The sequence below is a fragment of the Rhopilema esculentum genome, chromosome 7, assembly GCF_057945365.1.
Source record: "Rhopilema esculentum isolate cy_ngs chromosome 7, ASM5794536v1, whole genome shotgun sequence".
NCBI classification, from domain to species: Eukaryota; Metazoa; Cnidaria; class Scyphozoa; order Rhizostomeae; family Rhizostomatidae; genus Rhopilema; species Rhopilema esculentum.
In genome coordinates, this window is record NC_142821.1 from 13,474,308 (window position 1) to 13,501,714 (window position 27,407).

General features: G+C 36.3%; 3 protein-coding genes and 1 non-coding gene across 4 annotated transcripts; 3 read left to right on the plus strand and 1 right to left on the minus strand.

Annotated features, from left to right (window-relative positions):
• LOC148960052 (uncharacterized) lies at positions 1-626 on the plus strand. The gene is made up of 2 exons (XM_089109179.1): positions 1-200; positions 410-626. Exons 1-2 carry the CDS (start codon positions 1-3, stop codon positions 624-626), a joined length of 417 nt encoding a protein of 138 aa, XP_088965305.1.
• A 9,098-nt stretch (positions 627-9,724) lies between these two features.
• Positions 9,725-22,214, plus strand: LOC135683293 (uncharacterized). The gene is given in 7 exon segments (XM_089109467.1): positions 9,725-10,721; positions 11,255-11,316; positions 11,487-11,710; positions 11,712-11,845; positions 20,202-20,465; positions 20,826-21,056; positions 21,490-22,214. Coding segments are annotated over 7 exon segments (2,607 nt in total). The 5' UTR covers positions 9,725-9,746; the 3' UTR covers positions 22,207-22,214.
• Positions 12,075-13,074, plus strand: LOC135692965 (uncharacterized). The gene is made up of 2 exons (XM_089109184.1): positions 12,075-12,448; positions 12,935-13,074. Coding segments are annotated over exons 1-2 (279 nt in total). The 5' UTR covers positions 12,075-12,170; the 3' UTR covers positions 12,936-13,074.
• On the minus strand, positions 13,166-19,483 carry LOC135692960 (uncharacterized). The gene is made up of 12 exons (XR_016143874.1): positions 19,126-19,483; positions 18,669-18,836; positions 18,394-18,544; positions 17,061-17,280; positions 16,374-16,743; positions 15,842-15,982; positions 15,467-15,651; positions 15,048-15,299; positions 14,757-14,928; positions 14,432-14,580; positions 13,979-14,179; positions 13,166-13,794 (listed from the first exon to the last, which is right to left on the minus strand). It is a non-coding gene; the product is annotated as an uncharacterized LOC135692960 (transcript).
• Positions 22,215-27,407: the final 5,193 nt, after the last annotated feature.

Below are 27,407 nucleotides of genomic sequence, written 5' to 3' on the forward strand. Positions count from 1 at the left end.
ATGGATAGATTTTGGCGTTGGGAAATCAAGACGGTGGTTCACTCGTATGTACATGCTTTGGAACAGGACGTTTGCAAAGGCCTCCCATTTTGGTATGCATTTACTGGCTATGACACTGTGTCGTCATTTTCTGGAAAAGGAAAGAAATTAGCTTGGAACACGTGGAAAGCTTTTCCTGAGGCCACGGATACCTTTGCAAGGTAAGTTCTTTTAAGTGTCTTTAAGTAACTAAATTCTCTTTTTGATAGTACAATTTATAGCTTGTTGTCACAGACATACAAGAGAACTTCAGAGCAAAAAATATTCTTCTGGGATTGCTGAATAAACTCTAGTTTAAAGATTTATCAACAGATTTATTGTATCTAAAGAAGTGCATTTGTTTGCTATTTAAATTTATCCCATTTGTCAGATTGTCGATTGGTGAGAAAAGCCAACCTAGGGATATTGAGGACAAGATGATAGATTGTTTCGTGGTATTGATGTACCAAAGAACGTCTACACTCAGAGACATAAACGAGTCCCATCGACATTTGTTCACCAAGAAAGGTTGCCCAAGTGAAAGTTTGCCACCAACAAGTGATGCACTTCATCAACATACAAGACGGGCTATTTTTCTAGCTGGGTAAGTATTGAAAAACTATTCACGTTGAAGTTTGCAGAGGCATGTATTGGTAACATTGGGCGATCTGCCTTCCTTGAAGGCGAAAAAAGCTTTGGATATTAGACCAATTCTTCAAGGTTCGTGAAGCTTATTTTTGCTTTCACATCATCAAACATCATCAAATATCCTTTTCTAAAAGTGTTGTAAAATCAGAATTGTCATCTTTATAAGCGATTCGTGATGCCATCTCGTGGAGGTGATTTCTTTTATTATTAAAGCGTCTCTCACAGATGATTCATTCAAGAGGACAGTAGTTGAACTGGGAAAGGATGAAGTGTGAGAAGGAAGAACCGCAGGATAGGCTGTCTGCCGGATTCTGTGAATGTTGCAATGAGATTTTAAAATGAAAGGTATACAGGAACAAAGCAATACGACGACGAGAATCCAATGTCACGAAATAAATTTTCAAAATAAATTAAATTTAAGAGTATACTAACATTTCGCCCCGGCATACAGGGCTTCATCAGAGTAAAAAATATTAGTATACTCTCAAATTTAATTTATTTTGAAAATTTATTTTGTGACATTGGATTCTCATCGTCGTATTGCTTTGTTCCTGTATACCTTTCAAAGGATGAAGACCTTCATAACTTGTTTTAGTTTTACAGTATCCATATACTTGGTGATACGCGATAGAGTATGTAACTTTTGTTCAGCTCTTTTGTATAAGGAGGTTAATTGTGATTTTAAGGACAAATTCTTATCTGATCATAGGCGCCGACTTTTATTTTTCCCAGGGGGGGGGGGCTCAAAATTTAAATTAAAAAAATTTAAAAAAAGTTAAAAGGTAGAGAAATTCCCTGTCGCTTTAATAATGTAATACAACATATGTAGTATGTATAATAACACAACAAAACATTTAAATAAAGCTGATATAACTTCATGGTCTACAGAATCATCAGTTCAGTTCTTTGATTAGTGTTTCTTCGATAGAATAAAAGTGTTTTTTGGACGGATGATCTCGAGATAAAATCGTCTAGCAACTCATCAACTGGAATTTTTTCTACAATATTTTTATGGACGTTCATCACAGCAACTGCGTTTAGTCTTCTTGGGACATTCGCGATCTCAAGTATGTTTTTAACCTCCTGAGGCCAGAGAATGATCTTTTTTTTTATTCATAGAAATTAATAACAATACAATTTTACATTACTATACTACCCTAATTACTGTACTACACTACGGGGACGATACCATGGCGAGCGAAAGACAATGACTACCCCATGGCCAATACATAAAAACACACAGCATTAAAGAAGGATAGAAAGTAAGATTACTAAAACTAGGTAGACTAATCACGAATACAGGGTAAACAGACAAAAAGTAGATGCTAATGTATAGGAGTGTGCAGCAATGGAATATTTAAAAGCGTTCTGAAGCATGAATGAATTTGAGCGTTGCCTGAAGTAGCTTCTTATTTGAGTCAATGGTAAGTCGCTCATCACCATACAAAATGAATTTGACTAATGCTTCATTTGAAAGAGATGAAAAACCATGAGGGAGCAATATTGCATTCACACTACTGAGGAGATCAGATCTAGACCGGTTATATGAATGGCAGAGCAGCAGAAAATGTTCCGTGTCCTCTACCCCATCATTTGGGGGACACAAAGGGTTGAATGTTTCTCTAAAGTTATGTCTATATTTATGATAATTTAGTTTGCTCAGTCCTACCCGTAACTGAGTAAGAAAAGCTAGACCTTTAGGATCATGAATACCGTAGGTACTAGTTTAGGAGTGGGTCGGATAAGTTTCAATAATCTTGTTTTAAAAATGTTTAGTGAGGGTGATAACCTAATCTCTGGGTCAAGTGTGTTCCATCCAGAGAGACAATCGGGATAAAAGCTGTTCTTGAATCTTGTCGTTCTTGCCCTTATCTGCCCAACTACATCTGCATTACGAAGAGAATACATAGCTTGTGGTAATTGTGGAATAGGGTATCTTGTGTAGTCAGGGGTAATATCGTTGACTATCTTGTAAAATAGAACGAGGCGTCTGCTCCAGCGTCTTAGGCTTAGGGATTCCCAACCAAGTTCGTCGTAGAGTTTTTCACGAGATGTTCCTTTCCATGCTCCAGTCACTGCTAGTGCAGCAGAATATTGAATTGATTCAAGTTTTTCCATATGATTATTCAGTGAGGTATCTTGACTGAAGTCGCATTTTTTGGGTGGGATGTGGTAAATGACATCACCGTAATCTAAGTGTGGCCGCACATACAATTTATACAATTCAGTCAAAGTATTGCGAGGCAAATACTTTGAAAGAAATTTTATTATTCCTATTCTGCGTCTACATTTTATTATGATTGACTGAATGTGAGTGACAAAAGACAATTTAGAATCAAGCATGATGCCAAGATGTCTATGTTCATTCACTTTGATGACTGGGATGTCATTGAATAGAACTTGTGGATGATCGGCTGAAATTTTCTTTATTGAAAAAGTCACCTCAACTGCTTGTTTAGTTGGATCGGGATTAAAAATCATACGCCAATTATGTGCCCAGCTTTTGATAATGTCAAGATCATGATTCATGTCTGAAGCAGCCTGATCAGGACTATGAACAGGTGAGAGAATGATCTCTCAGCAGTACAACTGGACACTGGTGAATTCAATAGAATTCTGACAGTTTCTTTTTTCTGGGATGATACTGCAGAATGCTTTTTCCTCTTTGAGATAATCCACCACGGATTATACCTTCCTTCGGCTGTTCTGCGCTGAATTTTCAGCCCAGTGGCGGATTTCAAACGAAATTCCGAGGGGTCGATTCTCGAGCCCCCGCGTAGTCGGCGCCTATGTATCTAATATAATACCCAGTAATTTTTCTTCTGAACTCTCAGCAATTAGGCATATGATCACTTACATATATAGTTGTGTCATCCGCATAGTTACAAACCATACTGTCAGACACAAACATAAATAAATCGTTTCTGTAAATGTTGAAAAGGAGAGGTCCGAGGACAGAACCCTGAGGCACTCCATGGCTTATAATCTTCCATTCACTGTAAGATCTATTAACTTTAACACATTGCTTTCTAAAGTTCAGAAAGCTATATATGAAATTTAAAGCTTTTCTTGTGAAACCATATGCATCTAGTTTAGCAATTAATAGATCGTGGTTTAAGCAATCAAATGCTTTGGAGAGATCTACGAAAATAGCCCCTGTGCTCATTCTGTTGTCTAATGCCTTTTTGCAGTTTTCAACAAAACGTAATAGGGCATGCTGTGTCCCATACCCTTCCCTAAAACCACAGATTAGAGGATTTAGAAAGGTATTAGCATATGGCTTCATCTACTTTTCCATTAGTTTTGCATAAGACTGAAATAGGTCTAAAGTTTTGCTTTACAAAAGCATCATCTTTCTTAAATATAGGTGATACATCAGCTTCTTTGGGGCTTTCAGGGAAGTTACTGTTTTCTACGCACGTGTTAAAACTAATATGAAGAAATGGGGCAAAAATTTCACAATTTGCTTGAAGTATTTTTGAGGGCATGCTATAAACTGGTTAAGCTTTTTTTGGGTTCAGTCTCTTGAGCTGATCAAAAATATTGATGGAATTCAACCTCATTGAACTCAAATAGTTCCTGGGGTACCCATTGCTTTTTGATCATTTTAATACTAGGGTGGTTTTTGTATTTGTATACTGATTCATCTATAGGGTCTTCGATGTTTATTGCGAGGGAGGGGTTGGCTTCATTTTCTGTAATTTCTAGCTCATCGGTTATATTTGTAAAGTATTCGTTCAGGATTTGTGCAATTTTTCGGTCGTTATTTAGATGTTCTCCATTTTCCAGAAGATTAATCATTGGTGATACTTGTACTTTATCCGTGAGAACCGGTTTGACTGTTTTCCATAACTTTCTATTATTAGATTTTCCTAGTATTGCGACACATTTATTTCTCTGATGCTTGTATGTGTTCCAGTTAGCTTAGACCGTTGCATTATTGCTTTTCACAGTTCTTTGGTCATGAACGGACCATCATTTGCACGAACATATTTTTTCTTGATTGGAGCATGCTGATAAAGTATTTTTGTCAAGTTTGTGCTTAAACAATCAAAGGACACTTTTCCTGATAAATCGTTTATGGTATTAGCAATATCATGTGTAAAGTTTATCGTGCTAAACTTTGTATAGTCTCTGTATTGAATTATCCTCGGACCTTTCTTGATATACCCACCTTCGAGAAATGTCAGGATTATTGTGTGAAAGTCAGAAAGCCCCGTTTCAAATTTTGTCTTGCTTTTAAGGCTGGATTTTCTATTTGTTAGAATTAAATCAATGCATCTAGACTTAGCTGATTTAAAGCAGATTGGCTCCTTGACAATACTAGCAAAGTTATAGTTATCCATCAAAAATTTACTTATTTCGACTGTCACTTATTTCGCAGTTTAGGTCTCTCATGAACAGAAAATTTTCAAATTTGTTGCTAAAGGAGTCTAGGCATTTTTTTATTTCACCGAGGAAAAATTTTTGGTACTGAGATGGTAGGCGATACATACAGAGGAGTAGCCATTTTTGTTTTTTCAGATTAATTCCTCCAGCTATCGCTTCAATGCTTGGGGGGAATTGTAATTTAAGAGTTGCTTAACCGGAAGGCCTTCTTTTATGTAAACTAATAGTCCACCTCCATTTTTGTTACGGTCGAATCGAAATGGTCTCATAAAACCTTCAATAACAAACTGGCTGGTAGGGAAGGTCTCATCAAGTTCTGTTTCAGCTATGGTGACTTCATCAACTTTACCTCCTGATATAATAGGCTTAAAAAGTTCAATCTTGTTTTTGATAGAATTTATATTAATATGACCTAGTATAAGACCATTTTTGTTTGTGAGTTGTAATTCATTTAGTTTCTTGTATTTGTTGTCAGTCACGTTATAAGACTGGGGTTCTAAATGGCTATTCTTGTTATGGACCTTATTTATTGTGTCAATCCTTTCAGGGACAGTTACTTCTTCTAGGAGACTTTTATCAACATTTTTTTGTACAAAATGCTTTGATGGAAATTTATCTTGGTGTGAGGCTTTATTTCTCATTCAGAAAGATTTTAGCTTACTTATGATGTTTTTCGCAAGTTGGGAACTTCCTCGCTGATTCAGGTAAAGACCATGTCTTCCCAAGTGCTCCATCTGGATTGTATTTTCTCGCAAGATGTCGCATCCGACTTGATTGAGTATGTCTTTCACTTTTTGTCAAGATCTGGTTTGTCCTTTCGCAGTATAATTTGAGAAATTATGATATGACACTGTGGTAGATTTGCATGTATAAATGATTTCAGCTCTTCAGGCCTCTTAAGTATTTCTTCAGGTGTTTTTTTATTCATATCATTAGTCCCAATTACTAAAATTATCTTCTCAGGAGCTTTGTTGAGTAATGGTTTTAGATAATCAAACATATCATCAGTGGTTGCACCAGGGAAGCTTCTAACTCTCATATTGAAACAGCGACTAAGGGTTCGCTGGTCTAAATTTGAAGAATTTAGTCGTTTGAGGAATTATTACTTGAAGAAGTACCCACTTGCAGAGCAGAAACTTTTATCTGACTTCAGAAAACACCGATCTAGAGGATTAAAAGTAGGAGGAAGATGGTTGAAGATAAAAATGAGACAATCATTGCGATTATTTTATGGTGACGAAGTGGCTGACAACTTCAAAGGCTCCAAAAATTGGTTGCATAGATTTTCTTAGAGGAATTTCATTCTTCTTCTTCGCAGAACAAATAAGAAGAAGATTGGTAACACTGAAAAGCTTCCTATTATTCAATCCTTCCATCGTCAGCTAAGAAAAGATGTCCAATCAAGAAAGCGACATAATTATTCAATTCAGCTTGATGACAAATGGGGCCGTTGGGTTCCCACAAGAAGGTACAATATGGATCAAGTACCATGTCCATTTGTCATTGACCAACAAAGTACATATGATGAGAAAGGCACCAATAGTGTATGGATCTCCCAACCAGGTAGTGGACTAGACAAGAGACAATGTACCCTGCAGCTTTGTATAAGTCCAGAAGATGAACAACATGTTCCTCCTGCCATTATTTTCAGGGGAAAAGGCAATGTTTCCCAAATAGAAAAGGATGCATATGACAAGCGAGTACATGTGAACTGGCAAAAAAATGCTTGGATGGATCGTTCTGTTGCACTAAACTGGATCAAGCAGACATTTGCTCCAGCAGTTGATAAAAGCAGTGAAAATGTTTTGTTTTTTGATAACCTTGGTTGTCAGATGACAGAGGAATTTCATGCAACTTGCAGAGAATTAGCATCAACAGTTGTTTACCCATTGCCTCCAGAGGAAACTGACCAGTGCCAGCCTATTGATCAAGGAGAAGGATTTCTGATAAAGAAATTGATGGGAAAGGAACTAGATAAACATCTAGAAGAAAGTGATAATTTGGAGAAATGGCAGTCTTCTTTCAGTGCAAGTGAAAGGAGAATTCTTTTGACTGAATGGTTAGGTAGTGCATGGGAGTTAATTAACTCTGAATATCCTGGTAACAGAAAGAAACTGTTTCAGAGAACAGGACTACTTATGACTGCTGATGGCAGTGATGACAATTTAATCCAACCAGAAGGTTTTGCAGACTATTCTTTTTAAAACTGGTTTATATAGAAAAAGCTATTTGTTTTTTGTATTGCTGTTTTCGTTCAATTTGTTCAGTTGGTTTTCTCGGAAAAAGTTTAAATTTTATTAAAAGATTTTCTCCATTTAGCATCATTTATAAGGAATTGGGAAAAAAATGAGGCTAACTTTTTTCTTATAGAGGAGAAAATATTCTCTGTGCTGGCAGGCTGCAGTTTCTTATATGTACATTTCTTATATGCGGCGACTTACTGTATTTCGCATTGTCTGAATCGAGGCTGTTCTTGGTTTTTTTGGGATGGATCCAACCTCATCTGCAAGACGACAAGCTTCTTCGTACCATGTCTTATATCTGCGTTCCATGTTGAGTCGAAGTTTCTTTAAAACTGCAAACAGAATTGTTAATTTTTCGTTGCATATCACCACATCCATTTCTGGAGCCTGTAACTGTCTTGTAAGAGGTAATGTTACCTCCAGACAGCGAGAAACAACGGTAAGCGTGAGAATAAACTCAAATGTTAATGTCAAATGGTACAAAGAAGATGCATCAACAATTGAAGCAGCATTCCATGTACCGTCAACATTGTCTTTTATCTCTTCAAAAGCGCAGATAATTGGCTGAAAAAGAGCTATAAAATATTCAAGGCCATCAATACTTGCGACTCATCTTGTGCAACAGACATTGATCAAACGGTCACGATTTGACGCTGGCTTATTTACCATTACTTGCTCTTTCAATACAGCAAACCTGGCCCATCATGTTTTGAACGGCAGGAAGAGGCAACACAAAGATTCAGAACAAGAGAGCCACAGTGAACGTACCTAGCTTTTGGGTAGGTGTTTTGAATGCGCGTCGCAGCACCTGAACATCGACCTGCCATGTTCCCCGCCCCATCATACCGTTGTCCGCGGCATAGCCTCATGTCTAACCCAAAAATGGATGGCATCAATATCGTTTCAGAGATTGCTTTCCCAGAAAGTCCTTTGCTGCAAGGGAAAAAACCAAGAAACTGTTCCCGTATGACCGATTTTGCGTCGACATACCTCACAACAATTGCCATTTGCTCGACATTACCAATGTCAGCAGCTTCAATTCATTTTGTGTTGTTTTCGACCGATAGGTGGCAAAATCGAAATTTTTGCCACATTTAGCCAGCAAGTGCAGAATAGCTTGGAGGTTACCAGGATTATTTAATTTGTCTCCAGCGTAGGTGTCATCATCACCATGGCCTCGTAGTGAGATTAGCTGACGTCCGCACATGATAATTGCCTCTATGATAGGTTTGAGCTTTTCTCGGTTCTTGGCTACCTGGTCAGAAACCTTCTTGTTCAATTGCACGTCTATAGATGTTGCCTTATTTTCCATGCAGCGGCTGAACTCCAATGCTCTGATGCTAGAAAATCCATGCACCGTGGATTTCAAAATATGATCTTTTAGTTTCTCTTGAGCTTTTGCCCAGCAATTTAACAGAGCTTTGAACAGATATTGTAGCTTGGAGGCATTATGGCTACTCTCTTCACCAAAAAGAACTCAGTTGAGGCAAAGTGCTCCATCCAAAGAAGGAGAATATGCAAGCCAGAAAACTCACTCAGCCACTTGAACTGAAACCTGCGTCCAGCTGCATTGGCGGGAAACTTAAAGGTTCCATTTGGCTTCCAAAAATTGCAAAGGAGATCATATTTTTGAGCTGCCCCAAAACTAATGGTAATCTTGTAAAATTTCCCGATATCATTGTTAATATCTTTTCGAAAGAATTCAATTCAAGAGCATCCCTTTTAGATCTAGAGCTGATGTCTTCTAAAGTAGACTTCTCAGATGCAGAGCATGAAGCTGATACACTTTTGTCTTTTTCCACACGGCGGATTTTACTTTGAGTATAATAAAAAATGCTTAGCTGTTTTGGTTTAACCGGACGACTCAAGAAAGAGTTTAGGGGAGGCTTGGACAGCACAGGTTGATTCTTGGGCACTTTTGACAAAAATTTCTCTTTAACGACATTTCTTTTCTTTTTTTGGACAATTCTCAGAAGACGAAACAGTAGGCAAAAGAGGCACAAAATTATTCTTCCTCGTTGGAATCTTCCCTGTTTTTAGAAAATCGAAGGGTGCTGATGCACATCTAAGTAGGTGAATTTTTTGCATTTCGCTAGCAGGCACTCTTGGAATGACAGTTGCATTAAACATGATCTTGTTGTATTAGAAATAGCACTTAAAAATGTATTGTAAGTAATTATGTAACCCCTGTCTAGCCTCGTTCCAGTGTAGTTAGCAAAAACGTGGCAGTCAAGTTCTTGCTTGCAAACAAATTTAACTTTAAATTTTAATAGGTTACGTGGGCCCAATTTACATAGCCTGAGCCCCAGACCCCAAATAGTCCTCTGTGTAACCGAGCGCAAAACCTTGTCTGAGCATTTTCCCAGATATCGAGGAAAAATTAGCTATGCGATGAAATAATTCTGCATAATTAAAAAACAATTGTGGTTTTCCATTACCTCAAAGTAAATGGCCGGTGCAGAGTTAGAAAATTGTGCTTTCTGTGCGAAACAACTTATCCAAGCAAACGACAGGAATCTGGTTGATGGTAGAGCTAGCTTCAAAGCCGTTGACGAGATTAGTGACTTGCCCTTCACCATCGCTTTTTCATCTCCATACATTTGCAAATATTGCGTTACTATTTTGAAGAAACGACACTCGCTTGGTTTGAAACTTAAGGATATAGACGCAGAGCTAAAAAATAGATACAACAGCGTATCTTTACTTCAAGTTAAAAGAAATACTTTGGAAGAACCTGCTGTTAAGATTAGACTCGTCGGATCGTCATTTTGTTCCACGCCTCTCTCTAAAAAACATGTGTTCACACAAACGAATAAATGTAATTTTATTCTTAAGAGTTCAAACAAGAACCAAGAGAACTTACCTTTTCAGCAGAAGGCTGACACATTGAACTACCCTAAGGTTTCTGTAGAAGTTGAATGGCAAAATGAAACGAGAAGAAGGGAATTATGCCCATCTCTAAACCCTCTTGGCAAAATGCTTCTAAGGGGAACTTTCAAACAAATCGCTGTGGCTGCATGGAGATGTGATCAAATTAGGCCATACATGATAACTCAAGCCTTGAAAGTTATCAACAAAGAATGTGCTGTCCTGTGTGCACGAAAATCGCCAAGTATGCTTCGTGCAGTGAAGAAAGATGACATCGTCAAATTCAGCTTCATGGAGTTAAATAAAGAGCTCAAGCAAAAGTGCCCATTGTTGCATACAGTTATTAAAACAGCGTGTCTCAGAAAATGTGACATAAACCGAAAGACAGTGCTTGTTAATGAAGAAACAGGGATAAATCAGAACATAAAGTGGATTCAACCACTCTGTATGGCAGTAGCAATTTGTGCCAAAACACGATCATCTCACCTCTCATCGCTGCAGCTGATAATCTCCATTATACTACAGCATTGTAGCCTAACAGTGAGTATCAACTATTAAATTCTTAAAAAACATATTGACTGTGTGCTGAACATTACTACAAGAGGTGTATTTGCAATTTAAAAATTAGGATCCAAAACCTCCCTTTAGGCAAAGTTTTTGACACATTTGTCTGTTCTTGCTTTGACTTGCTTTGCTGTGCTGTCCTAAAACATTAGTAAGGGGGATTGTGCTGTAGAAGCAACACCCAGGTTCACACCCTGTATACTTGCACGTGTGTTATAGATCTTCTGTTGTGCATGTGGAAAATCAACAGCATAAGGTAAAATCAACCCTTTAGTGTTAGAGTTGAAATTGCCAAGTAAGAGATTTGCCCAACAAAATATGTTCTGGCTTGTTGAGTTGGAGGTTTATTGTTTGATTACTACCCGCTCACTATATGAAAAAGCCAAAAATATATCATCTGAAGTTGTTGGAAATATCCAATTTTAAATGCTGCTAGTAAATCATGTAGCATTCTTTATGAGTGGTTTTTTTTTTCATTTTGAGATCTTGATTATAAAATATAAAGACATTAATGATTTTTTTAGGCAGCAATTGCCAGACTTCGAGCAGTGAAACTGACTGTCTCCCACCCATGCTTACACAAAAAGTTAGATGAATTTGGTAAGCTACAAGATTCATCAATCTTGGAACAAGTTTCTAGAGCAGGAGAAATGTTAAGTAGCAGAAGGGATTTGCATGAAGAAACTATTGAAAAAGATCAAGAAGAAAGGGTTGTAGCATGCAGAAAGCTACCTGATTTTGCTGTAGTAAATAAAGGTTGGAGAAGATAGTCTTTGACAAGATAGACTACCAGCAAAATGTACACCACATGAGTGAGCAACATCAAAATTCAATGTTCCATTGGGTGACCTATATGACAACTCAAAATAGAGTTTCAGGCAATGATTTAAGAAGTGAAAAACCACCAGGAAACCTTAGTGAACTGGAATATGGGAAATTCCTACCAAACAGGATAGAGCATAACGATAAGACATAAAGCCCAACGAGACGATTATGTCTTTCTTGTGGCACGCCTTTGCTCAACACACATTCCATGTCTCCAATTTCTTTTACCAACATTGAAGAAACACATGAAACATAGATACACAGATCTTACAAACAAGCCTACACAAACGGTGATATATATTTTCAAATAAGCAGCCTTTCTGTTATGTATATTAATTTGTTTAGATGTTAAAGTGCCCCTTCACCTTGGAGGGAGTTTATGAAAACAAAAGACCAATGAACATAGGAAGTTAGAAAACCATTTTTCGTTGTGTAATTGTAAAGAAATTCAGAAATATAGGGGTTTTATTTCACACCCCTCGCGATGCAGTACCGCGTTTTAGGGGGGACTGGGAATGAGCCTTAGCTACGTCATACCGGGAACCCATATTGGAATCGTATCTCGACAAAGACCGTGTCTGTGCGTACTTTGTTCAATCTTTCCAATATTTTACCATGTCTTCTTCCGAAAGCGATGTGTCTAATGCGAATGGTAGTTATGATTATGAGTCTGAAGAGAATTATGCTATAGAGGTTGAGGGAAACGAGGAAATAGGTGCCGCCGCGGCCGCTGATGTCGATTCAAGTACGGACGATGATAATGGCCTACTCGAATACGATCCTGTTGCGGACGAAGAGTACGTTCGAAATTATGAAAGGGCTATTCAGGAAAGTCGAGAAGAAGAAAGCATCTTATCGAGACGTTTTGAAGGCATTGAACAACTGGACTCTTGGTGAGTTTTTAGTCAAAGACTTTCTACCCCTAGATACCGTATTTCTACAAACCGGAATAGATAGGCACAGACCAAAGTAATAACGATATATTCGAATGTGGGCATGAATGTTTTTCCATCTCATATTAATGTATTTAGGAATCTAATTGGGTTGAATATATGAGTCGTTGGCATCTTAGGGCTCATTTTTCATTTATTCTACATTCGAGCCTTAATACTTGAATACCGAAATACGAGGTGCAAATTTAACCAATTTACACCAAAATCAAAGTATTTATCGAAAACTATAACCTCAAATAACAAACTGGTTGAAGGGGCCCCCTGAAAAGTAAAACTTGTGGGTCTTTGATTGAGCCATATTCCCCTTTTGTACGTAATTTACATAATCCAAAAGTGAATACCTAGAGATATAGTAATATAAATGTTTATGTTAAATAGTTACGGATAACTGCCTCAGATCTATAAGGATTATGCCTTTTTCTTTAGATGCAAATGTGGAAACTGTGCTATAGACAGACTTGCCAATGCTAGAGAATGCAAATGCTGCACTGAAATTAAAGGTTGTATATCATCATTGACAACTGTAGAAGTAAGGCAAGATATTGGCGAACAGACTCCAACATGTGTAGTTGAGCACCCTGGGTTTAAACCAGTGTGCCTCAATAAATGGTCCTTAGGGGTGATAGCACAGAGCTTTAAAAAAAAGACAAAACAAGATACAAGCGTACTGGATTTGAAAATAAGTAAGTGCATTTTTTTCAAATTTAAGCAACAAATTGCACTTTCACAAGTATACGTATCCAAAGTTAACAGAGTTTTATATACAGTTAACACATTTTCTATTTTCATAAGGCTAAAGTTGTTAAGGGTACCATAGACTTTTTTCCTTTTTTTAAAATTAAATCTAATGTGTGATGGTTTTTTATATGGTTCAATATATTTCATTGTGTTGTGAGTTTTCATTACAAAATAAACATCATTCAGTGTTCTCTTTTTCCTTCAGGTTCCTACGAAGTATCTCATACAGATCCTTCAGGAGGTTGATACACGGTCGCCTTGGAAACAAAAGAATTCCCTTGCCGGCCTGTGCATATAATGCAATTCGACAAGAATTTCCAGTTTTGGCAGGAAATGCAAAGGGGTTTGAGAGTAATAGTTCAGAGTAAATCTAAGTTTCCAAAAGTAAATTCTTCTCCCTGATACTTTGATACCTTTCTCAACCATACAATTTTAATGTTATTTATTGGTTGGACAGTCGACTTTCTTGTGTCCTTTCATCGGATGCTTACAAACAGAGCATTGAGGCTTTGATCTTTGCTTTGTTGCAGTTTGTACAATTTGGTTAACTGTCATGAAAAAGTTTCTTAATGCTAAGAGGTACATTGTATGTATCTGATTGTATGTATGTAACATATTTTTGCTCTGCAAATCAGGATTATACAGCATGGATTAAGAAAGATGCTTTTATCATTATAATATGATTTTAACCGAGGATATGTTTGATCAATGGGTTATGAAACAATTGCTGACCTGGCATTGTTGGTGGTACATCAGTAGCAACTAATGATTTTCTTGCAGTATGCTTTTCAACAGCTAGAATTCGTGGCTGTTTCTTCAGTGTAGAGTTCATGGGTGGAGGTGTTTGATCCTTCAACTCATGTATAGCATCCTGTAAAACTGTTGGTGACTTGATGCCATTAAGGATGTTCTGATAAATGTCTTCCACATAATCTGTCGATATAATTCAGTAAGAGTTTCCTTTATACAGAATGCGAGAATCCTTAATTCTGAAGCTCAAATTTCCTTGATTGTCTATTGCCATTTGTTTTTATTTAATTCAAAATTATAACCTTAACTGCAGCAGGGCTGTATTAGATTTTTTATTGAGTCAAAGTGAAATTCTGTAAAAGCAAATATGTAATTAGAAAACTTTCAGAAAATTAAGTATAATGTTAATTGAGAATTTAAAAAAGGAATTCTAACCAAAATTTTGTGCCACTGGAACATCACGTACTGTTGCGGTACCATTTTTGAATTTTGGGTAGGCTACTTTAATCTGCACAGACCCATTCTTCTTTCTTTTTACACCACGGTTGACATTATAATTGAAATGTATTGCAGCTAGAGCATGCCTGGAATTATCCAATTTTGATATTTTAAAGTATATACAAAGTTATTTAAAGTTTTTATTTACATCTCATGAAGCTAATATAAATTTTTTTCAAATCTCTAAATATTTGTAAAAAAACCTTTGGATTTCAGGGATTCTGAATCTTTATCAAAACTGACTTGTATATTAATTTGTTACCTGCAGTACATTCCAACATATGAATAACAAATCATCTTTGGTGCAAATTGATTGACTACAGAATGAAAACCTTCCAAACAGCTAGTCTGCGCATCATTTGAAAGCTTCTTTATGCCTTTTAGGAATCCTGGCTTTGTCAGGGCTTTGCAGACTTTTTCGTATGCATCAGAATCTGCAGTTAAATGACATGTTGATAAAATGACAGACAGGTGTAAGATTTGCATTAGTACTGTACATTGAATGAGCTTCTACTTTCGAATGATTAAAAATTTAGCAATTTTCATAACTAACCTTTTAACAACCATTTGCGCTTTGTTAAATCTGGACCATGACTGCAACTACTGAATAATGGGTTGGGTAGATTCTCGTGCTTATTTAGTATGTGGCTTAAAAAGGCTTTGTACTTGGCAAGTATCACATCACCATTCCCATCCATGGTTGTTGTGGCACTCCAATACACATGATTAACACATGATCGTATCCACTCGTTGATGACTTCACAACCCTTTTCTTTGCCAAGTTTTGTTAACATTTTATTCACTTCTGAAGTCAAAAATAAAAAATTATAAGATTTGCAATTGTGTTAATAATGGTAAGATTTGCAATTGTGCTAATAATGGAAGGAAGTTGTGAATCATAATAAACAAAAAAGAAAACACTCTTTGAAAACGTTTGCAAGGCAATTATACAAAGAAAGCTGTTAAACATACTTTTTGCAACATGCCAGATGTCATAACGATGAATTATTTCTTGATTGTTTTACTTGTATAAAGCTTGATATGCCTATGTGGCGATCTGAGACAAATTTGGAAATTGGGACATCTCTCAGTAAAGTCTCGAGACAGAGTTTGAATCCATATAATTCCATAGCACTGCTGCTACCAGCTTGATTTCTCTGGAATGTAAATTATGTACAAAGTATTAAAATGGGCTTTTCTGTATTACCACAGGAAGTATAATATCATGGGTATTTTTGGATGATTTGAAGTAGATACTTGTGTATTGCATGCCTGAATCGCTTGTCTCATATGTTGTATATATAAATGCAAAAAAAATTCAAGAACAGTCTTTTATTAAATTTTTACCTGCACAAGATCAAAATGTATCACAGCCGACTGAGAGCATGAATAAACCGAATAAGTGCCATATTTTGCACTGTGACCCATGCTGTGACTCATGAGTGCTCTAAGGAGACCAGCCTGATATACTTTCCAGTGGAATTTTTCCTGGAAAAGAAACTTGTATGTTATCTATTGGTTGTCAATTCAAACTTTTGTGTACTGAAACTTTCATAAGAAACTTTTGTTATATAATCAAGAAAATATTCTAAATCTTAAGCCTGTTTTGTTTGCCACTCTACTTCCCTAGCCTACATATGTGCCCTCTTTGTAATTTTGTGTGATCCACTTAACATTTTGCCTGAAACTTAAAGTAAAAAATGAACCCTATACTGCAGCACATTTCTACAAGGATGAAGTTTTTAGTCATAAAATAAAGAGAGACTATTACTTAGCCAGTTTTTTTGGTTCAAAATATAACAAAATCAATTTCCAAGTAGGGGCATCAACTCATTTTAGATTCAACAGAATTAGCTTCAAATAGCAAATTTGATTAATATTTTGACATGTTTACCCTTTGGTGTTTGAAGAAAGTTGTGAACGAGATTGTGCAAAGATTCATGTGATTGAAAATCTGTCTGACTTTTGAGATTGAGCCCCCAGCTAACAATGTTGACATACAGAGCAGGAAGTTGCCGGCAGGTATGTTAGTTCCAGTCATTTTCGGTTGACTTCTCCAAAGATCTTCTTTCAGACATGCTGGGTTAATACAGTGGCTCCAAACAATCAGCATTGTTCCACATTTATTTGCTTTAATGTTAGGGTTGTCACTCTTGCAGAAATGACAGAACTTGAAGAGCAACAAGATTTGAACCAAAAATGAGATGAATTTTGGTTCTGTCCGGAGGTTTCCATGTGTAGCTAAGAACCTGTGTTTCAGAATGAAGTAAATTTTGAACATATGCATAACTTGACTAAACAATTTGAAAGATATGTTTTCTTTGCTAATTATCTGCAAAACTGCATAGAATAGTAATGTTTAAAACAAGAAACACTGCAATGTGCAGATAATAAACAACAATGAAACACAAGTGGATTAAAGATAGCTAATATTTTACCTCAGCATATGGGGCTTCATCAGAGCAAAAGTAATGGCATAGTAATGTCTGCGACAACTAAACCAGATTTTAAATTGGTGGGTAGTATACAATCATATTTCACATGTAAATGGTACTAATTAATTTACCTAGAAGCCTCTTCAGTGTCACTTTCTACATCGCTTTCTGTGTCTGAATGATCAGATGGTTCATAACTTGACATATCTTCATCCTCACAATCAAAATCAAGCTCCTCCAATGATTCATTATCACTTTCCTCAGAACTATCAGCTTCATTTGGAAGATCACCGAACATAATTTTTGTAGAATCGCTCTTTTTAGGTGACCTCTTTGTTTTCCTTACTCTCCCTGAAATCAATTTTTCACCACAATAAAAATGGCTGGATTCAAGTGATGATCCATCCTAAGTATTAAATAGGCATCAGTTCCAAAATAGGCTTTTCAGTGCTCTTTGTGCAATTTTATGATATTATATTTGCACTCTTCTTTGCAAGGTTGCCACCTCAATTAAGGCTATAATGGTAGCACTTTAGTGGAGGGGCAAAGCCCTGTTCAGATCTTTTCAGGAAAGAGGGAGTTGGTATCCCTGGACTTTGGACATTTTTTCCACAGCTTTTGTCACAGAGAGAAAAGTGAAACAGAAGCCTTGAAATTTAAAGGGCCAAATTAAGCTGAAAAGCTTTGTAGAAGGATTTAAGCCATTTAGAAGCCATTTAGAATGCAAGAAACTTCTGGATCAAACAGAATCAATTGCACATTCGGGAAATAATTGGGAAAAACAAAAACCTACATTGTAGTGAAAAAATTTTGTGATAAAATTATTCTTACCATAACACCAAAACTGGATTTTCTTTCAGTCCTCCCTCTATCCCTAGACCTCCCTCCTTATTGAAGGGCTTGACTGGTGCAGTTTTCTGTTTCAAGTTTGTTTAGCAAAAATGCCCACCTATTTTTTAAAGTTTCTTCAAAGATAAAAACTGAATTTGAAAGTGGACGTGTCCATCATTTTTTAGTCACCTTAAGGTTGTGACAAAAATCCAATCATAATCTAACAACCCACTTCTTGCCATTTGAATCCGCCCATGCTTCTTAGGCTTCCTCCCAGACCCCCCCCCCCCCCCCCCCGCATTTTTCCTATTTTATTTGCCCTGGTAATTATGGAATGTTAACAAAAATTTATTTACAAATTTGAAAAAAAAATATTTTTCCTGGCTGATTATGGCTAAACCGGGTTCTTGAAGGCTACTTCTTTTATAGCATTTAATAACGTTTATTTCTCCGAAAAAATGTGCGACTTAAAAACGTGTCAGTTTTTTTCTTATCCTTTATAAAACCTTACTATGATTAAAATTGATTTTTTCTTGCTCAATATATAAAAATTTCTGACACGGTGATGCCGCACCCACCCTTCTCTGACGTCATTGATTTCAATACTTACATAATACATTTGTTTGAACTTACTTGTCAATTTTTGATTTTTCAGTCTTTGTTTTGATAACAGTACCCTTAAAGTGACGATTCGATTCCTCGCAATACGATTCTGTTTTAAAAGAGCAGTGCAGCTGGGACAAGCTTCTTTGTTGCTGACATTAGGAATTTGATGTTGTTGTACCTAGAAAATAATTAGGTGCAAGAGTTACAGGGGGGCGTGTTTTCAAATGTGCAAAATCATGAAAATCTACTAATTAAAAACAAATTTAAACGATAGAAATCTGAATAATTGTTTTCTTCAATACCTCTGGATTATATGATTCATTATCCATGTAGTTTTCGTCTTCCATTGAATGACCAGCAACATTTGGCTGTTCGTCGGTTGCAGCGAGCTTATCTAGGCCTATGGTTGAATCCGTGGTAGAATTCCCTTTGGCTTTGCCCAATGGGATTGTTCTAGACCCTCTCAGGACCTAACAATATAAAAAAATAATACCTTATTGCTCTCGTTCAAAATTTGCTACAAATACGACACAAAACAGTGCCTAACTTCAAAATGCCGGTAGCTAATTTTTATTTAGGCCTGTAGGCCGAAATGTTGTTGTAAATCTAACCATGAAAAGAAACACACCGCAAATAGATTAATGATCTTATCTGGCCAGCATTGATGTAAATATTAAATAAATTCGAATATATTTCATTAGACGACTACCCTGGTAAATCTAACACTGGAGAAAATATCGTGGTTTCTATAACCCCTACCTTTCTTCGCGTTCGGTCCGTCATCATTCCTTCTCTGTCTTTCGCCGTGTTGTTTGACTCTAATATGGTCGGATACGGTACTACCCCAACTTATCAGTAATAAGCCGTGGGCTTGTCCCTGGGAGCAAAATTTTCCTAGTGAAACTGTCTGGGGTGAAGTGTGCAGAGCAGATGACCAAATGTTAAGATGCTGTCCACTGATCAGCCCGTTTCGAGTTGATGAAGTTGATCCATCTCTTGCATCTTCTTTTAGCCTCAGGGCGATCATCGTTGTAAAACAGCACTGGATGAAGTGCAATACATCGATTCTTATCGGGTATGTTACTGCAAGTTGGTAAAATGCACCTTGCCGGCATATTGATTTAGTTTTTCAATAGCCTTCCATGTATGCAGGCCTTATATACATTTTTTTGGTTCCCGGTATGACGTCAGAAACATTCGACCGAGGCCACTTTTCATTCATTCGCAGCGCGGCGCTGAATCGAAACTGATTACGTAATGCGTCAATATTTACAACTTTGACGCATTAGAAAACAAAAACTATAAGTCCAATTGCGAAATAGTTTCGATTGACGTAATGTATGTCTAGTATCCTATCGATAAACGTCATAAAAGATTTTAGGTGGAGAGGCACTTTAAAGAGAAACACCTTCTGTTAATAAAAGATAAAATTGTTGATCACTGTACAGTGCTATTCACCTTTAGAAGGGCAAAGGTTTTGAATGTTTAGGGATATCAAACAAATGTAGGGTAAAAACAGTCTTCTTTATGGACACAAGCCCTTCATGAGATAGGAATGGATACTGAACAGTATTTGCAATGTCTCAATGAATTAATTCCTATTGAAAGACGTTATGTGCTTATATTGCCCTTCTTGTGCTGAGGATAGGACACATATGTCTTAGTTATATTCATGTGCATATCCAGATAAACAATATGAATTAAGATTCACCTTATTTGTTTGTGATTCAACTTCTTATGATGTATGAAAAGTCTCGTGTAACGATTTTTGATTATACATTTGTAGACACAGCTTCAAAAACAAGTATTAATTTGACCCTAACTTTACATTTCAGACTTTTCATGGTTGCATCTATGAAAACGAAAATGATTCAGATGGGATCCAGAAAGTGTTGCATGTGCTACACGAATTAGTGCCTAAAAAGGAAATGGAAAATGAAAAATTATTTGCAGAGCAAGGAGAAGTTGGAGACCAACTGTCTGTTGAGAGGGGAGTGAATTGCCTATTGGAGCTTTCTAATGGTTTCACCAAGGAAGAACGTTTAGAAAGTCTCCATTTTGAGATAGCAGATTTTCATGCAGCAATGAAATTTCTACAGGTTAAAAGAATTCACATTTTTAAAAAAACCCTTTTGATGAAACTATACTTTTTTTTTCTCAGTGATGTTTTTATTTGAACAAAAATAAAATGTTTGTTTTGGATTATTGGTCATGTGGTTTATGTCATCATGTATTTCGATCCCAAACTGGGTATATTTCCTAGCCAATACAAACAGCTTCTGTTTGTTATTAAATGTTTTTTTCAAAAAATAACTGTTTTCCCTATAGATGACTAGATGGCTTTTTAAAAAAACAGGTTATTGCCTTTATTCAACTTTTTAGATATGAAAATTGAATGCTTATTTCTTTAATTTTAATAGTATAAGTTTTCTAATCACAGTCATTTTATTTTTTTAAAGCTTGGATTTGACAATTTTTATAGTGGATCTGCTGCATCTGATCACTGCACACTCTTTGCTGACAGTGTTTTGATAAACAGGAGAAATGTAGGATCAGGTGTCAGATCAAGGTATGCTGCATGCAAACAGTTTTTTCTCATGGAAGTGGAGTGCAGAATAATAGCTGCCACAATGGAAATTCTCCAGTTGCAGTCACTTGATGGTGTTCCACAAGAGAATCACCTTCTTCTTATTTGAATAATGAAACTGTGGAGAATAAGAGAAAATTCTTGGAACAACTCTCAGCAGTAATTGTTGACACATACATTCTCCAGCTTGACAAGGTTTGCCTTAGAACTAATTTGATTACTTGTTATGCATGCTTTATAGTATAGAGTTCACGAGTAAAAGACTTTGTAATATCTTAGCAAGATGTTGCCCTTTCACATTGTTTATGTCAAAACAATTATGAACAAACCTTTTTATAAACCCAAGTAGGTAAACCTGCAAGCACCCTCCTGGTAACAGAAGCCTACACTTAAAACTTGTGAAAATATATAATTCGTTTGCATTTAGGTAACAGAACTTCTTCAACAAGCAAAATCTGCCGAAGCTTGTTTTTTCCAACAACCAGAATGAAAACAATATGTGCAAGTTTCCTGGTTGCAGAAAGATTTTCAAATGAAATGGCAACGCAAAAAGGCTCCATGAGGCATCACACAGTTCAGGTTCAGCTAACAGCGATGACATCTTCCATTACCAAATTGCCTTTTTGGAGTATGGAATGGTGGTAAAAAAAATTTTTGATGCCATTGCAGAAGGTGATGGAGAAAGACTGTTCAGAAGCTGGAAATTTATGCTGCTTTATTTGAAAGGTGACGGTAGACGAAGTTCAAATTATGCACTTGAGTGCATGTACTTGATCTGCCAGAGGTACTGTCTTCTTTCAGAGCAAGCAGCACATAGACTAATGTGGAACAGGTTTGTGATAAACAAAAGTGGATTCGGAGGCAACATACCACTCGATCTGGCACTGGAGCATTTCAATAGGCTGCTTAGAAATGTCATCAGAATGCTTGGGCCAAATGCATCTAACCATCAGGTAGTTGACAGATACTGCAAAGCTTTGGCAACAAGCAAGGCAGTTATTGAGAAATGGGATGAAGGCACCAGCTTTGTTGCTAAAGGTGGTAGGCATAATGTACCTTATGTCTCTCGTGATATGGAAAAAGTTATGAAAGAGCTTATTGAGTGTCAGGCTTTCAAGAAGATTCCTGGATGTAAATACAAGCATTATCGAGATTTCAATAAAAGTTTGATCTCTGATTTAGACATTTCTGGCATCTTTAAGTGGATAAGCAACCATGTGAACTTGGTGAGAAAAAAGAAAACGGCACGTTGAGGACCACCTTTCAAAAACAGTTTATTGAACAAATGATTTCAGGGGTCAGGGATGTTAGAGCCAACAGTCATATATATCAACAATAGTGTAATATGTCCATACCCACTTTTTTCATGTCTACAAAAATACAATAGAGTTTATTGTTTATAAGTGGTGAGTTTTAAAAGTTATTCCCTCCCTTTTGTGTCAGCACTCGCAGAAATCTAACTGGCTAGCCTTTGTTTGTTTGTGCAAAATGTTTTATCAATTTGACACATTTTCAGTCATTTTTGGCAACCCAAGCAAGTGACCTAGAGGATTCAAAGCTGTTTTATCAGAACACAGGAAATATAAGTAAGCTAAATTGACCACATCTTAATGGAAAAATGCATTTGAAAATCCATTCCACTGCTAACGTTTAGGAATATTATAGTATAGGTACTGATAGTATTTGAACTACATAGCACTTAGGGCATTTTTTGGGCTGTTAAAGCGTTTTTTTTAATGTTTCGTACAACATTTGCAATTATCCTGCAATTATTTCTAAATGACCTTCTTAATGAATATAATACACCAAGTATTTTAATATTGGGTTTGGGTATTTAATCTTTCTTGGAGTGCATTAAAGATAATTGTCACTGTTTTGATGTTAACGTATACCAAAGTACCTTGCAATAGGATTATGTAGTTTTTATAAACACTGTGGACGCTTTTAGCATTTTTTAACTTTTATTAATGTCATTGGTTATCTTTCCCTGGAGCAATTGCTCATGCAAGAAAAATCTCGAGCATGCGTCACTTCTTACAGAAAGGTCTGTTTGAATATGATTCAACTGGAGCTCTTTTAATGATTTTGAAAGGTTACATTTCAGGCTCATATAAATAATTTTGATTCATAAAAGATAGAGCAAGATAGATCCTTTAAAATCTAAAGAAACAAATCCATGAGCATATTGGTTGTAGAGTGCATTTTGTTCTATATATTGGATGTATTTAACAGCTTCTAATTGTTTATAAAAACTTTATTTGTAAATTAGCTTCTTCAGCAATATGTTCTAGTGCACTGTTGATTTCTTCCTGTTGTTCCATATCTGTCGAAACATCAAGGTCTGTGTCGGTACAATCTATACCATTAAAAGCTGCACTATGCATTTCAGTGATGTTTGAGTCTCCACAATAGCTGTTATCACCATGATCGAGTTCATGGTCTTCTTCTCCACAAAGGTCATTATACGTCAAATTGAGCTCAAAGTCCTTGAAAACATGGTGGATAACAGCAAGTATGTTTGCTGCATATTTGTTACGCCAAATTTCAACATTATCCTTCACGTCTTGAAGGGAAAATATTTTATGGCAGTTATTAACTGCCTGGGTTACTTGCAAATTTGTAAATTCAAAAACTGTATTTTGATAAGAAACAAACTTTGCATTTTCTGGCTCAGGAAGCAAAGACAGCTTGTAAGACTCCAGCATCTCTCTCAACTGGATTTTAGCTTCCTTCGAAACTTGGCGTATTTTCCATTTTGTTGGGGTTCCCCTAGAGAAGGTGGTGGCGTGAAGGCTGTTAAAATACATCCTTCATGGTTTGAAATACAACCAGCAGCACAGATGTCACAACAGTTGCATTTTGAAATTCCCTTTTTCACTTTAGACTCTGGAAAGAATTTTTTGATCTCAGCCCTTCTGCAATTTTTAGCATCTGAATATATTTTGATGTCTTCGTCTGATTGTTTAAGCAGCATTCCATTATAAAGAAAAATGCAAGTACTTTCCTCTCCTCTTCTTCCAGCCCGTCCACACTCTTGTAAATATGTTTCTATACATTTTGATCCACCAAAATGAATCAACCTTACGATATACTGACAATCTATTCCCATACCAAAGGCAACTGTGCACACTAACACTCTAATGTGACCATCAACATCAGTGAGGGTTTGAATGATATGTTTTTTGACAGTTTCAGGAGTGCCAGCATGAAACATTTCTACAATGCGTTCTGAAGGAGATTTGTCCACACCTCTATAAATTCTGTTTCCAATACAGCCAACAAACATTTGGTAGATAGCAGCACACTGCTTCCTGGTTCTGCAGAAAATCAGTGTTCCACTCATTTTAGTGCCTTTGTTTTTCAGTTCTTCAATAATGCATTCAAAAATATTTTCTAAAGCTTCATCTTGTGCACTATGTTTCACCAAAAATCTTAAGTTATCCTTGATTGGTTCGTGTTGAATCACATGTGTTGTCATAGGATCCAAGTCCAACAATTCAAATATTTTGCTTTTTGTTGAAGTAGTAGCTGTTCCAGTAAATATTGCAATACGTGGGTTCTAAAAGAGATTTTAGCTCAACAAGTTTGCTATAATAACTACGAAAAGGTGCTGATTTATTCACATCTGTTATTTTACCCCTGCAAATAAAATTCAAAACTAACTGATTTATTAAAATAAAGACAAATAGCAATACTTAAGTCAGGCTAAGGACAGTAGTGATTTCTTACATTTATTCATTTACAGAGAGATGCTAATATTGCTTATTATTTAAATTAAATATTTATAACTTCAGTGTATATGTTTGAAGCTGTGGGAAAACAAAATTGTGACTGTAATGCAATGAATTAAAATAATATTGAAATGATTCCTGCTGTCCCACTCACACAGCTTTGTCATTGATCAAATAGTTTTACTGAAATAATTTCTTCATGGGGTTGTGCCTATTTCACATGGTATCTTAACATTTCATCTGACATGGCCATCATCAATTTCCAATAGCTTTTTACCAGCTTCTCTTGGAAAAGTTTTCTGTTATTTATATTTTAAATCTTGCCATGGCATTTGTACTCTAGTTACATTCTGAAACAGCATAGCATGACTGGCATAGTATATTATATACTGAATTTGAATACCTATGTTTGTATATAGTAAATTATATACTAGCTTTGTATTATGCTGCATATATTTTATTCATTTACACATATCTATTATTGGAATGTTTGATAATTTTAATGTAAAGGTTTATAACTTAAAAAATAAAGGCAGCAATCATATAACCTAAAATTTCATTACCAGTGGACAATGCAATGAGCTTCATCTATTACAATCACTTCACAGTTTGTTCGGAACTCCTCACTAGAGAGCACTGATCGCCAATGATCGGAGGCCAACATGCTTATTGGAGATGTATAAACTAATGAATAGTCGCCATTCCCAATTTCTCCCAGAACTTCCTGCGTTTGGCTCTCGTATATAGCAGCCCCTGGAACAGCTGTGGCTTTCAGCTTTTCGATTTGGTCAAACATCAAAGCGTTTAGCGGGGAAACAACCAGAACCGTAGACGTACCAATTGCTTGATCCTACAGGATATCAATCAAAATAGGAATGCATTGGAAAATAAGAGACTTTCCTGATCCTGTCGCTGCACTGTAATATAAATCCTTACCGGAAAACAATTGTTTTAACACTGCCTTTTGCTCCGTGAAAAGCTCTTCGACTCCAAGTAATTGCGCAACTAACGTGAAATGTTTATCGATGTCTTTGCTGTGAGATCCAAGCAGCTTGGTCGCCATTTTCACTTGGTTTGGTTTCCGCTAACTGATCTTCGCTGCATAAATTATTATAAATTCAACTCAACTCTCGGACAAGGTTTCTTTCACCGTTGCACAGACCCAATACTTCTAGTTTGGGGTCTGGAACTCAGGCTAAATTTACGTGGCTGTTTGCATATTACGTCAATAGCTGTAGTGCTATATGAGGAGGTTTTTTTGGTGTGACTAAGCCTGACTCTTAGCGCTAAAATTACAGTGTGTCCTGTGAACTCATGTGCATGTGATTCTGATTGTCGCTGGTTGCAGTCTGGGAACCGACATGGATAAGTTTAATATTCAAAAGCTGAGTGGCAAAGCCAACTGGACAGTGTGGAGATTACAAATCATTTCCAACTTGCAGTATCATGGCTTTGAGGAGATAGCTTGAAAACTCACTGGTAGCTTGAAAATGTCGGAAGATTTGCCAGCAGATGCGAGTGCAGAAGATAAGAAGAGTCACGCCGAAAAACTGAGGCTGTTCAAAAGAGCGAATGGCTTTGCTATTACTCTTATTATTTCAAATGTGGATGATGTGGTATTACAGTTAATTCTTATGTTGGGAACTGCCAGGGAAATGTGGGTCAAACTAGAAACTGCATATGAACAAAAGTCTGAACAAAGACTGGAACACTTGTATTTACAACTTCTAGAATACAAGGTGGAGGCAGGTGATTCTGTTGCAACACATGTTTCAAAGTTACAGAAACTCTGGATGGAGCTGAATGAAGAATCATGGAGAGTGGATAAATGTAGACTCCCAGGTACTTTGTTAATAATGCGAATACTGTCATCTTTCATCAAAAACCTGAAAAGTTATCTCTTAAAGTCGAATTGATATACTTATTTGAACCCAATTATGAACATTATCATTAAACATTTATTACCACCATGCATCTCACTATTGTGTTTTTAGTATAACCAATTAACATATCTCATTATACTAACCCATATTATCTTGATATTCCTCCTTTTTATTTTTCATTCACATTCTTCTTTTGAAATCGAACACCTACACCTATAAACGTCCAATCGGGCATATGACCTAGATAGCTCCTTGTGAGTTCTTTTCATATGTCCGACAGCAAACATACCAAACTTTGAACTATCTACTGTTTGTAGTTTTTCTTTTTTGTAAAAAATAATTGTTATTTGTGGTTCAAGTATTAAATAGAAATGTAGTAGTTAATTATTGCTGTGAATGAAATGTTTTGAGTTTGAGTTTTTGAGTACTGAGTACTTTGCCAAATGAATATTTTGAGTTTCCCACGACTTGGGAATCTATTCTTAGAAATGAAAGGACAGTTGAATATCTGCTTGAACGACTCACAATGGTTGAAACCCGCTTGTCAAGAATAAATGAAACCACAACTTTTTGCAGTAATGTGTCTGCTCTTGTTTGTAAGAAACCACAAAAAGTGAAATACAACAACAATGGTAGTTCTTTGAAGCACAAAAAGGACATGAGTAAAGTAAAATGTTATGGGTGTAAAGAGTTTGGACATTTTAAGAATAAGTGCCCCCCAGGGGGGGGGCACTCTGCACATAGACATACGGGGGGGGGGGGTAAGTCCAAGAAATTTAAAGGCCACCCAAAAATATCAACTCATTTTCAATAAGACCCAAAAATATCAGTTTTACTTAT